Source organism: Prosopis cineraria, unplaced genomic scaffold (assembly GCF_029017545.1).
Source record: "Prosopis cineraria cultivar Desert tree isolate PC_DT_omini unplaced genomic scaffold, ASM2901754v1 PC2, whole genome shotgun sequence".
Lineage (NCBI taxonomy): Eukaryota > Viridiplantae > Streptophyta > Magnoliopsida > Fabales > Fabaceae > Prosopis > Prosopis cineraria.
Window position 1 is genome coordinate 24,006,409 of NW_026555333.1, and position 13,088 is coordinate 24,019,496.

Here is a 13,088-nt window from a genome sequence, read left to right on the forward strand (position 1 = left end):
CATATCTCTCTGCTTCAACTGCAACATACTAATATACAAACAACAGTATTGTATTTTCATCTTTTCATATCATAGGCCATTCAATGGTAATAGACTCTCTGTTCTCTCTGAAACCCCATAGTGTCAATGTCAAGCCACCCTCATCCCTTTTCCTTCCTTTCCCTCCTAAGTTCCAGTCTCGTCGTACTCACTTTATTCCTTAGTCTTCCTCTAAGTAGGTTAAGATTAGGTGCGAGTTTGAAGGGAAAGTGAATGGCGCTCTTTCTGGTGACTTTGTCCCTCGCTTCATTAATCAGGTATATGTATATATATACTGCTTAATCAGCTTGCCTTTCTCGGAGACATATCTCTCTGCATATAATCAAGAGGAGTCCAAAAAGCAAGCTTAGCACAAGTCCTGGAACCCAGAATACATGTTCTGATCGTGTTCCAATACCTTAGGTCCTTAATTTTGTTCCTTAGCCATGGTGGGTAACCCTCCAGTCGAAACTCCTTATAGGCCCTGTCGAGAACCTCCACACTGCTGCCCTGGCTTGTCACGATAAACCTGAACAATGTCAAGCCAATCAGCGTCACATAAGAAGCATTATCACCACCAGGTACAACCACAGAGCGCATGCACATGAAAGCATGCTCTGATTAAGCTCACCGGAGATATCACCAAAACTATAAAACCTATGACCAAAAGTGGTGTTTGTAAGAAGTTCTCACATGTTTTACTGCTCTTCACCATCCACAGCCTTGTCTGTAAGAAGTTTAATATGGAGATCTTGGTGCTTCAACTGAGGTAGAGATCGACCGAGATTAGGTATTGAATGTAGAGCTCGGGAGGTGAAGCAAAGGAAGGTGGAGCAGATCTGGAGGTGCAGCTTGGTCATGGGAGGAAGAAAATAGCACGCATAGCAACATAAAAAAGCCATACAGGTCGTAGGTAGATACATAAGAGGAGAGAGAAAGCATAAAAATTTAAACATTATTAAATGCTTGCAATGCTTCTAATGCTGACGCTGATCCTAAAAGCCAGGTCTCTAGGCTTCCAAAAAAATGCTTGTTTATGGCTAACTAAGGTTGGGATTTTTTCCTAATCTAAACAACACAAAATGGGCATTTTATATCCTAACTTCAGTTTGGTTGATTCTAACTGAAGTTGAAAGGTAATCCAAACATGCACTTATTCAATTTTGGTTCAATTCAAGTCAGACTTAAATATCATATTCTTTTTAAAAAGTTTATATAGTTAAGTTTGGTCTTAATTTTTTTGGTCAGGTTCAGATTGACCTATTAAACTTGGCCAAAATTATCAATTGTACATACATATAGAGCTAGAAATTTTAATAGTCGGGCTTATTCAGATTGAACTTATTCAAATAGGGTTTAAGTATCCTATTCTTTTAAAAAAACTTATATAACCAAACTCTTCCTTAACTTTTTTCGGATAGGTTCGAGCTTAGTCTGAATTACTAGCTCTACTTATTTACTTCATATCAACAAAATTAATCAACCGTTTGCTTATATGGTGGTTAAACAATCCTTATCTTAGGTATTTAATGGTTTGAGTACTTCTGTATTTAATTAATTAATGTTATGGATAGTTTTGCACCCTCCTTCATTTAAGGATACTGAATGCTCTTGAAAGAAAAATTGATAAATATTTTTGCCATTTAACCCATAATAATAATAGCATTAAATTGAATAAAATCCTAATAGCATATTTATTTCTTGTTTGTTCCCTTAACTCATATTATCCAAATCTACAATCAATATAACAAACAATAAGATATTATGTAAAATAGAAACCAGTGTCAAATCTTGATAATAAACTCACTACATGTGAGCCTTTTATAACCTCAACACCACATTCTTAAATCGTCAGTATACTTGGAGATATTTGAATGACTAAATCATTAGTATACTCCTTTCAGTCTCATTTATAAGACAGGTTTTAGAAAGTCTATTTGGTTTCATTTATTAGTTATGATACGACTTTTTAAATAGTATTTGAAAGGTATTTTCAAAAATATCTTTTATGAGAAATAAAAAATAAATGATAATCTATTAAAATTAACGTCAATTCAGTGCATTTTTCTATATTTTATGTGATGAATTAGATCAATTGTGAATATTTTCGGTTTAAATATAGGAAAATAAGCTTCATTCCAAATTGACCTAGAAAATAGAATTTATTAAAAATTTTGCAAAGACTCTTACCTTGATTTTAAACTTTAAAATATCTCATAGCTGTATCTACTATTTTAGGTTGTTTATTTTAGGTATTTTTAAAGATAGATAGCTAAATGATGATTGAAGATGCATATAAAAACATAACAATAAAAAAAATTGGAGCCAAAATCAAAGATTAGAAGCTCTATATCATGTACCACGGCATGTGGCACAGAGACAAGGAGTCCTGGAGATGCAAGAGCACTCCAGCGCATTAACAATACGCCGTGGCACAATTCCACATTTTGTCATGTGCACCGCAGCGTAATGATAACAAGCCGCGACGCACGACCTAAATTTTGATGTTCGTTTTGAGCTGCAAAATGAAAAAATTAGGATAGATAAGCCATAAACATGCCTCCAGACAGCAAATCATGATTTTTAGAGATTTTTTGAGGCTTGCTTTGCTAGGATTTGGGGTTCTTGAAGGAGATTTGATCAAAGATTTGAAAAGATTTAAGTAGATTTCCTTCAATTTTTCTTCTTCTCTTCCATTTTCTCTCTTTGTTTCTGATATGGATGCTATATATTTTTACATTTGTGACTCTTTTTTGAATATATGTAACTAGTTCTCTTGTTCTAAGATTATTTTGAACCTTTGTATAGATTAAGACTTGAATATTTCCTTTTTTTTATAGTTAATGATATGTGTGTGTGCGTGCGTGTGTGTGTGTGTGTGTGTGTGTTTATTTTATCTTATGCTTAATGCTTTTAAGTGCTTGGTTATCATTTAGATTATTTTGGTCACTTGAGTTGTTCTTGAAAAAGCCAATTTAGGTATAGAACTTGAATAAAATAGTATTGAACTTAAAATTTACAAAGATAAATGAATGGTTTTGTTGGTAAAATAGAGATATTTTATTAACCCTTTATAGTTACATTGAAATTGGTACTTAAAATTTGTTTTCACTAATTATTTTCAAGAAATTATGAAATTTTAATATTTTTAAATATACTTGATTTTGATTTAAGAAAGCTTTTTCAAGTGAATTAGAACCTTAGACTAACATTTATTTTTATTAAAAATATATTAAAGAGGAATTAATTTAAGTTTTATGAAATACAAAGGAGAAAGATAATATTAGATTCTCACATCTGAAAGTCAAAGTTTTAATAAGTTTTAATTGCTTTAAAACAATTTTAATCAGATTTTCATTACTTTCACACAAATATACTCTTGATTTTGCTCAATCTATCTTAAAGTTTAATTGTAAATTTTAACCCTCATTTGCCTAAATCCTCGTGGAAACGATAACTCTGAAATATTCTACGCTTGTGATCACCCGTACGCTTGCAGTAATGCTTGACGGCGAACAATAACATAACATTACTTTTTAAATTTATTATATTAGAGCATATTTAAAATTTTACACACTTTTATTTCTTGTACTTTTTTTATGTTGGTAGTGATGAGGTTGGTAGAAATAACTTATAAAAATGATTGAAAGAGTACTCTATAAATTGAAAAGTAATATTTTAATGACTACGAGTGTGTTCGGATAAACAACCAAACTGAGGTTTGGAGGGTCTAAACCTAGATAATTTTTAATCTTGTCTGTTTACAATTTTTCTCAAAAGAGCTTTTGAAGATAACAAGTGTCAAATTTGAAGCTCAAAGCATGAGCTTCTTAAGCGACGCCCACTGGGATCAGTTTCGATGCTCAGCGATAAGCTGAGCAAGGGAAGCTCATCCTCAAAATGCAGAGCTTCAATAAATGAGGAAAATCTTGGCCGTTCATTGCAAGAAATCTTAGCTGTCTAATTCTGAAATTTCTTTCATTTTTTTAAAATAAGCTTGTGAAAATTTCTAAACCCCTAGTGTTCTTGCAATGAAAAGCATATGGCAAAGCCACGTTCAGCGATTGTGCTTTCTTCGTCAACCTTATCGCTTCTTTTGCCCCTTCATTTATATAATCTCAGGTATGGCTTTAATTTCATCTCTAATTAGTCATGGATATTACAACTTCTTGCTCCATTCTTTTCAATTCCCAAATTCCTATCATCTCCTTGTTAGGGCGATCCCATTTCTAGATTCACTTTTTCAATATGCTTACAATATTAATGATGCCTACGAAATGCATTAGTTTAATGACAAGATCTATTATCCTAATGTATTTTGATATTGCGAAGCATTATTCCTTTTGTTTGAAATGGAGAATACCTTCCATGAACATCTTGCAGGTTCTGCATATTGTAATCTTCAATCTAATGTGTCAGGGAAGTTAATCCCTATACATGCATATGTTTTACTCATGGATAATTTTTGTTAAGTGAATGCTTAAAGGTTAGGCTGGTAAATGAGAGCTCATGGATAATTTTTTTCATAATCTAACAGAATAGTTTTTGACATGTGATTCATTCAGGAAGCCGTATGTATTGCTGAAGCTTTGTTATAAATTTTAATGTGTGAATCATTTGCGCATAGGGAGTTATGCATCTTACCTATTACCAGCCGCTACATTAGTAGCTGTGGGATTATGTTGTTACATCTGGTGGAACTGGAAGGTGAGACTATTATCTATTCTCAAGATTATTTATAAATCTGCAATCGATTTAGAAACAGAGGTTGTATGTAATGATACTATTAATGCTTTTGTTTATTTATTTTTTGTCTATCTTTTAGAGATGGTCATTTTTTGACTTAATGTCTGTGATAAAGCAAAAGGAGGATGTACTTGAAAAAATAGCTGTAAGTTGCATCTATTGACATAAAAGTTTCACACTCTAGCCATCTTACATCAGAGTCGGTTGTTGAACAACTTAGTTTAATCAATATGTGCAGTCAACTAGAGGGCATTTAATAGGGAAGCTAGAAGTTTTGGGCCTGAAAGTTGAGGAGCAAAATGAGCTAAACCAGACTAATGCTAATGATGTAAGAGATGGTGATTTTATTTTCAATATGGGTAATTATATTAATGCAATTAAGACAAGGAATTGTTCGATCTAAAGAAAAGACTTTCAAATATAGGATCAGTCAACTGAACCATGTTTCAATTTTCTCCCCAGAATCAATGAATTGTGACTAATAGGAATATTCAAATTGAACTTTACTTTCATAACATTAATATCCCATGTGGACTGTCTCTGCAGTCGGTTTCAAGAGCCAGGTCCTTTACTAATTGTAAAATTAATGTCGAGCTATATATGAAAGGTAAGTTATCGTGCACTCATTTATTTTTTCATACAAGTGAGTGAAGTGAAGTTAGCTTCTTTCTTCGCTTCCCCTCTACAATCTACATTCAAGGATGTTCTATTTAATTTGCACATAGCATATTATGATGTTGCTATTGAATGCAGGTGAAAGCCATCAATGCCAGTTGCAAAGAATTCATGTTAAAGCCATCAATGCAGTACAAAGAATTCATGTTAAAGCCATCAATGCCAGCTGCAACAACTGTGGGTCATGCAAAACACTAATAATTGCTATTGTGGAATTGTTCATTGAAATACATTTGACATAGAATAGATAGTGTAAGGCTACAAATGGAGAAGGATGGAGATTGATTTGCATCCATTCTACAGGATAGATATTGGTGTCCAACTTTGGGTGAAAATTTGTGTAGTGAAGCAAAGCAAGGGCCATCCTACAAAAAATGTCCACAATTGTTCTAGAATTGCTTTATAAAAGGGTCCAAAAGATGTCCTATGTATGATTGTGCTGGTTGCAAATTAATCAGCTGAAAAGAACAAAGAATATGTAAACTTGTTAGGTGATTGTATTAAATGCTGTAAAAATGTCATTTTGGGCATAAGTTGTATTAGATTGACCAAAATGGTTCAAATTTGAGTATGCAAATGCCACATGTGACTAAGAGGCTATTGCTGTAAATTGCATTAAATTATATCACTCTGCTTCTCATGCCTAATGTGAGAGCATCCTTCATGTAGCACTTGGCCCATTTTTCCTTAATTTTATAAGTAGACTTCAACCACCCATTCTCATGGACATTGTAAGCAAATAATAACTCACTCTATGCTTCTTCAAACTTATCCACTTCAACATAATCAAACATGCATTTCTTGAAGTCGATTAAAATGCTTGACCCTTCTTTCATCAAGTTCCTAAGGTATTTAATGCCATTTTGCAATAAATGTCAAGTGCACAAATAATGCCTTGTATTTGGAAGCACTTCACTCAATGCTCTAACCATAGCTTGATCTTGGTTAGTAAACACTGTTTGAGGATTGCTTTGTGTGTGAGCATCCAGGAAGGTTTTCAATAGCCACTTGAAAGACTCAATAGTCTCATCATACAATGGTGTTGCTCTTAAAATGACCACACTTTTGTGATGGTTAAAACCAGATAAGAGAGCAAGGGGTCAATGATTCTTGTTTATGCTATATGTAGTGTCTGGTGATACAACCTCACCAAAGTGTGCATAGTCTATTAGCATATGAGAATCTGCCCAAAATACATTGGTGATCTGTTGTTCACTGTCCAATTGGTATTTATGATAAAATGCAGGATGTTGGACAACTTGTTTTTGAAAATATTCAAGTAAACATCCCACCTCTCCAAACTTCATATGTCTTTTCCTTTTGTACATTAAGTAGTTCTTTGCATCTGTTATGGTATAACCAAGATTTTCTTGACCACCTGCATATGTACTCATTAAATTAAAAGCATTCTTGAGTTCAAGCCTAGATTCTTTTGCAAGATTTATTTCACAAGCCTAAGCTTCTGATAAATTCCTTTGTGATAGTAACAAGTGCATTGTCTTAGGTGTATGAAGAGGGTGATTATGCTCTTCATTAAACTTAGTGATTCTGAACTTTTTATCAACACGAGATACAATCATCCTTACCTTGCATTTGGTTCTTGTCTTAGGCCAATATCTAGAAGAAGTCATCTCTCTTTTATCTTTTTTTGAACACCCTCTCTACAACATACTTATTTATGTGTAATGATGGAACCATTTTTTTTACTCTTTGTTCCATTATACTTTCTAACTCCAAACCCAATTTTCTTGCCATATTCATTCCAAAAGTTCCATGCTTCATCTAGACTTTCAAACTCCCTCCTTATTTTAAGTTTTAGTTCGTCTTCTATTATTGGGTTTCTAAATACAATGAAAAAATATACTTTCAAAAAAAAATTATCATCTTGTATATATAAAATATTATGGTAATATAAGCTTAAATAATGATTCCTCTTTTTTTATTAATTCAAATATAAATAAAAAATATGATTTTTTTCAAATATCATTTTTTAAGCATAAACACTCTACAACTACAACCATCCTACTTACATAACAAATGAGTTCAATAATTTATTTTTTTATTGTTTATTGCATATAGAAGCTAAAGAAAAGAAAATGAATCCATCACTTTACAAACAACATATATACATTTCAGTGTGTGTGTGTGTCATTGAATTAAATGAAACAAGATATATATAGATAGCACATACCTCTCACTCCATTTTGAATGAAGAGTCAGCAATTTCAATAGGCGACCTCCTCTTCTGTGCTGAAAGTCAATGCCTTTCGGGTTTAGATTTCAACTTCCTTCTTCGTGCTGAAAGTCGACGCCTTTCACACTTCAAGAAACACCAATTGCTTCAAGCTTTTGCGCCAAGTTCCTCGGTTTGTTTCGCTCATGTTTTTTATTTTCTGAGGCGAAATATTTGATTTTTAATGGAGGCCCCAAGACGACGTCACTCGACATCGGTTTGTTTCGCTCATGTTTTCGATTTTCTGAGATGAAATATTTGATTTTTAATGGAGCCCCCAAGACGACGTCGCTCAGCGAACTGATGAATGAATGGCTGTGCAACTTGTTTTTAATCTAAGCGACGCATTTTGAGGATGAGCTCCCTTTGCTCAGCTTGTCTCTGAGCGCCGAAACTGTATCCCGCTCGGTTAAGGTTTCCTTTGACTTTGTTGTCATGTCTACTTTGTCAAGCTGGGTTTCATTCGTCCGTTGCGTTTCTTCTTGTTCTATCATTTCTGGAGCCTGCCGAGGGAACAAAATAATAATAGAAGGAAATAAAGAAGGAAAACATGAAGAGCTTCTGGAATAGAAAATATGAGGGAAAATGAAAAAGCTTGATTACCTAGGACGATACATTCTATGTACGCTAATGTGTCTGGATCAAAGGCGCAACCTTTGCTTTTTAATTTTTATTTTAGATTTTTTAATTCTATTTTTTAAAAATATAATTGTAATAATTTAAAGTTTAATATTCCTTTCTTAAAAAAATTAAATTAATCATAAAAAAATATATAATAAAATTTATATTCTTTTTTTCCCTAAAGATATAAAATTAGTCACAAAAATATATGTAAAAAAAATTCATTTCCATTTTTGTTATTATACATTTTAACTGATTTTAGAATAAAATCATTCAAATAATTTTAATTTATTTAACTAATTTCTAAAAAAATGTATCCAAATATAAATCATGCTAAAATTATAGGCTTTTTTTTTAAATTATATTAAAATTTTATAAAAAAATTAATTACTATAAAGTCTATTGACAATTAAACTGAACTGCATTAATAATTGATTGTGTTGTTAATATAGTTCAGTTTAATTATCAATAGACCTTATAATAATTAATTTTTTTTGTGTGAGATCTGGTTATAATTCTTTTTGTTTTTTTTTTTTAACTTCCGTTGGTTCTAACCTCAGTTGCTTTTTTTCCCCTTAATCCAAGCACATACTAACTCATCAGTATACCCTATAAATTCTGTTCACATCAATCCAACAAAAATGAGAACTTTTTGAGGGGTTTTCACAGTGGCCAACGATGAACTTGGTGACAAGCGAGAGGCGTGAGATGAGAGGGAGAGTTTGATAACAAGCGGAGGTCTCCGTGGCTTTATGTGGACAATTAATCATGGGTCTAGATTTGTCTTTAAATTAGGACTATTTTGGCTAATTGCTAGAATACCCAAATTACTTCTAAGGACTTGGGGATTGTAGAATACTTTTTTTCATTTGATGGTACTTGATTGTATCTGTATTTGCTTCATAGGATATAAATGTAATTTTAACTTTTTTTTGGCTAACATTTATTAAATTATAAAAACTCAATGATAAATTGACTGAGAATATAAGGGTTAATAGATTAATTTTTCTTTTTAAAAAGATAACTTCTTTCTCATTTGGTCACGCTGCGCATGTTTGCTAAAGTCATGGACCTTTTGGTCCACAAAAACAAATAAAGCTGCCCGTCAGAAAAGACAAAAGTTGATAGCGTGAACATTTGCTTGACCTTTCAAATTATGCGTATATGTTAATTAATATTAATATTAAAGTATAAAACACGTTTATCAAGTGATCACGATGATGACCATATAAAGCAAAGCACCCACCTACAAGAAAATTATTGTCTAAACCAAATCAGGATCGTTTTTTTAAAATTAAAAAATAAATATTTTTTAAATAGTTTAGGAATTTTATAAATAAAAATTTATTTTATAAAAATTTTATAAAAAGTAGATACTGTATTATTTTATGTTTAATTATAATAATCAAAAATTAATTATTAATTAGTTATTTTTAAATTTTATGATATGTTCCTTGATTTTATTTTATAAAAATAATTTATTATTATATTATTTTATAATTTTATGATATCTTTGTGTCCCGCCTTTTTAAAATACTCTATTTCATTTATTGTATTAGATTATTTTAAGTAGCTTTTTAAAATAATTAAAAATTTACTTTTTTTCGGATTCTTATTATTTTTAAAAGTTTAAACAAATACCATAAAACATCATAAAATAATTTTTTAAAAAATGATTTTTTTTATGAAATAAGCTAAAATAAGTGAACCTTCAATCGGTTCAACCAATATGATAAAAAATCAGTTTATAATCTGGTCCAGTCAAGGGACAAAATTGGGGGAAAAGTGAACTAGTCACCAATAAGTTTTTTTTTAAAAAAAAATTCAATAACCCCAAATTATGTTATTTTGTATTTTTATTTTATAGTTGATTTTTCTTTAGTGTTGTATATATAATGATGTATTGGAGATTTAAGTTAACAAATAACAATGGAAGCTTATGTTAGTATTATTAAACAACTATTATAGCATATTTGATTATTTTAGTTATTTTTAATGGGTAATAAATAGTTTTATTGTAATTATAATTGACTATAATTTTGACACGTATGATAAAAATATGATTAAAATTGTCTAAAATATTTTTACTTTTATGCATAATTTTTAAGCTTTATTATTTTAATTGAAATTGATCGAATTACAGTCAAATCATGATTCATTAAACTAATATTTTAATTGATTCAATGTCCAATTTAATTTTGACTACATTGATTAAAAAAATATTTTTCTCCCTTACGTAACAACAAATCAACAATGCCGTGAACCCATAGTTCACATAAAAATTAAAGTGAGCTATACGTAACGTTATATGAAAATCAAATTTATAATTGAATCTGTTCATAAATTTTATATTAGTTATTTTGGAAAAAAACATAAATATAAAAATTTGAGTGGTTAATATAATAAAATTAAAGAGAAAACGCACACATAATATATTTTAAATTTAATTAATATATTATTTAGATATTCAACTAATAATAATAACATTTAAAATTAAAGTATAAACAAGAAAACAAAAATATGACATTAATGGGTATAGGGGAATGAGAAGTTGGGAGTGGCATATTTCCAATAAAAGTGATGACATTTAAAAAAAAATCTAAAAGTATTACCACATTCAATCTTGACTAATTCAGACATCGTTATGTGGGATTGATATTACCATCGATAGTGTAAAACTATCATTACCAGTAGTTGTATTAAACTGTTATTACCAACAATAGCTTGCTTTAGGGTACTTCTAATTTAACTCTCTTGACAGTTAAACTAAGTGCTCACGTATGTGAAAAGTATGAGAATTTAGGTGGCAAGTAGGATAACTCACCATGAATGAATTGTAAATTATGAAAGAGCTCCTCCGTTGTCCCAAGCATAGAAATTGGGTACACAAAGGCTTTAATTAATTTTGTTTATTTTTATTTTTTTCTATTAGATTTTGAATTCTTAATATCTTTCACATTTCATTCAAATTACTATGCCGCAGTTTCCTTCAGTCGTTTTCTCTTTTCTTCTGCATTTACTTCATCAATGATCCAAACTTCAAAAATAATACTTTATTTTTTGGCACTTGGTCACGATAAAGACCATGAAGGAAAAATAAAATTAAGATCCCTTTTAGTTATTAAAAATAAATAAAATAAAATGAATTAAAAAATAAAAATAAAAATAAAATAATCAAATTATGAAGGGAATATGTGTATCATATTCATAAGAGAGAAAAATAATTTTATTCATGAAGTTGGAAATTTGAAGGAGTGAAAATTCTCACATTTGTAATATTTTAGTATTGAATTTTATCAGGTTTACTATTAAGAAAAAAGATAATTTAATTTATTTTTATTTTTATTTTTTTAATTCATTTCATTTATTTATTTTTCCTAAAAACTAAACGAGCTCAAATAAAAAGGCAAAAAGTTTCTACACCCAGTCAACGGTTCATTGAATTGAACATCCTAATATCAATGTTGTCCGGGGACGCATGATTGGCAAGCCATTTGCTTCTTCAAAAGTATGGTCAATGATAATAGTCTAGTTTCTCACGATTAAATCCCTAATTTTTATGATGTCATTGTAGAGAGGATGGTTCTGTGAATTTTCATTGTTAATGAGTAAGGGTATCAAAAAAATCTTGATAGACATTGACTTTATGGCCTTGTTTTTAGACCCGATAGTAGGATTAGTTTAACTGTCACGAAAAAAAGATGTGATTCAACCATTTAACTTATTTTGACAGTTAATTAGGATTGGTTCACTTTGACTCAGATAATTTTTCAAAGCTCGAAACAAAAATTTAAGACTTATAGCGGTTAAACCGCTTTGATCCAAAATTTTAAATATATATATATATATTTATTTAATTATTACAATATCAATTCAATCATCAATCTAATCGGTTAAATCATGAAATCTGTGACCTATTAATATTTTCGGTTCATGGTCAAGTCTAATTTTTAAAACATTGCTTTATGGAGTGTTTGGAATAACAAAAATATGAATTTGAACTAAACCCTTTATTTAGATAAACAAAAAATTACAAATTTAAATTTGATTTAAATCTAAATTTATGTCAATTTATTATAATTTATTTATAATTTCAAATGGCCTCTACATTCTAATCATTTGAAATTCTATCAACTTTAAACATTTGTTCTCTTAGTGTTTTTATTATTAATATTTCTATAATTTTCATATTTTGTTCTCATCTCTTGTTAATTAAAAAATAAAAATAAATTTGTTATTTTTTATTTTTGTTTCGAATCTTAAATCTCCTCTCTTCTTCATTTAAAATTTTTCAAACTACTCAAAATAAAAAATTTTAAATACATGGATAAATTTTAAATTTTAAATTCAAATCCAAAACTATCAATCCAAACACTGCCTTATAAAATTTACCATCCCAACAAAGTTTAAGCTTCAAGAATTCTAAAAAATTCAACAGTTAAACCACGGTGGAATCCAACAAGAAATTTGGTAAATCCTTTTAATTAGTTTCCTTGTTCCTTGTGATTTGTGAATAAGATCGCCACATGCAACAGCTCCAATTCAGTTAGCTGAACCATCCATGTCTAACCTAATCCATCTAGGTTGAGGAAGGAACCATTTAGAGTGATGATGATCCTTTTCTTTAACTAAAAGGTAGTTCATCATATCTTTTAACTTGAGGTTAAGAAAGAAAATTAGGGGAGAAAGACAATTTCCTCCTTTGTATCTATTGAGTATTGATATGAAACAACACTTCAATCTGAAATAGTCAAGAACACCAGATAATATATTGTACGCACATGATCACAAAAAC

At 30.1% G+C, this 13,088-nt stretch overlaps 1 protein-coding gene across 4 annotated transcripts; it reads left to right on the forward strand.

The window, feature by feature from the left end:
* Nucleotides 1-3,774: 3,774 nt before the first annotated feature.
* LOC129302058 (uncharacterized) lies at nucleotides 3,775-6,107 on the forward strand. Of its 4 annotated transcripts, XM_054940725.1 has the most exons (6): nucleotides 3,775-4,140; nucleotides 4,646-4,725; nucleotides 4,844-4,909; nucleotides 5,003-5,092; nucleotides 5,311-5,371; nucleotides 5,518-6,107. In XM_054940725.1, exons 1-6 carry the CDS (start codon nucleotides 4,050-4,052, stop codon nucleotides 5,679-5,681), a joined length of 552 nt encoding a protein of 183 aa, XP_054796700.1. In that variant the 5' UTR covers nucleotides 3,775-4,049; the 3' UTR covers nucleotides 5,682-6,107. The 4 variants fall into 4 exon arrangements, 2 of the variants coding, with proteins under 2 accessions (XP_054796700.1, XP_054796701.1); XM_054940726.1 differs by lacking the exon at nucleotides 5,003-5,092 and having other exon boundaries at nucleotides 3,778-4,140; XR_008591156.1 differs by lacking the exons at nucleotides 3,775-4,140; nucleotides 4,844-4,909; nucleotides 5,003-5,092 and having other exon boundaries at nucleotides 4,148-4,725; nucleotides 5,311-6,107.
* The last annotated feature ends 6,981 nt before the right edge of the window (nucleotides 6,108-13,088 follow it).

Excerpts from the sequence above, each read along its gene's own strand:
- LOC129302058 (XM_054940725.1), top strand. The coding sequence starts at position 4,050 with ATGAAAAGCATATGGCAAAGCCACGTTCAGCGATTGTGCTTTCTTCGT. Across the intron at positions 5,093-5,310 it reads ACCAGACTAATGCTAATGAT|TCGGTTTCAAGAGCCAGGTC; the intron begins GTAAGAGATGGT and ends CTGTCTCTGCAG. Across the intron at positions 5,372-5,517 it reads TGTCGAGCTATATATGAAAG|GTGAAAGCCATCAATGCCAG; the intron begins GTAAGTTATCGT and ends TATTGAATGCAG.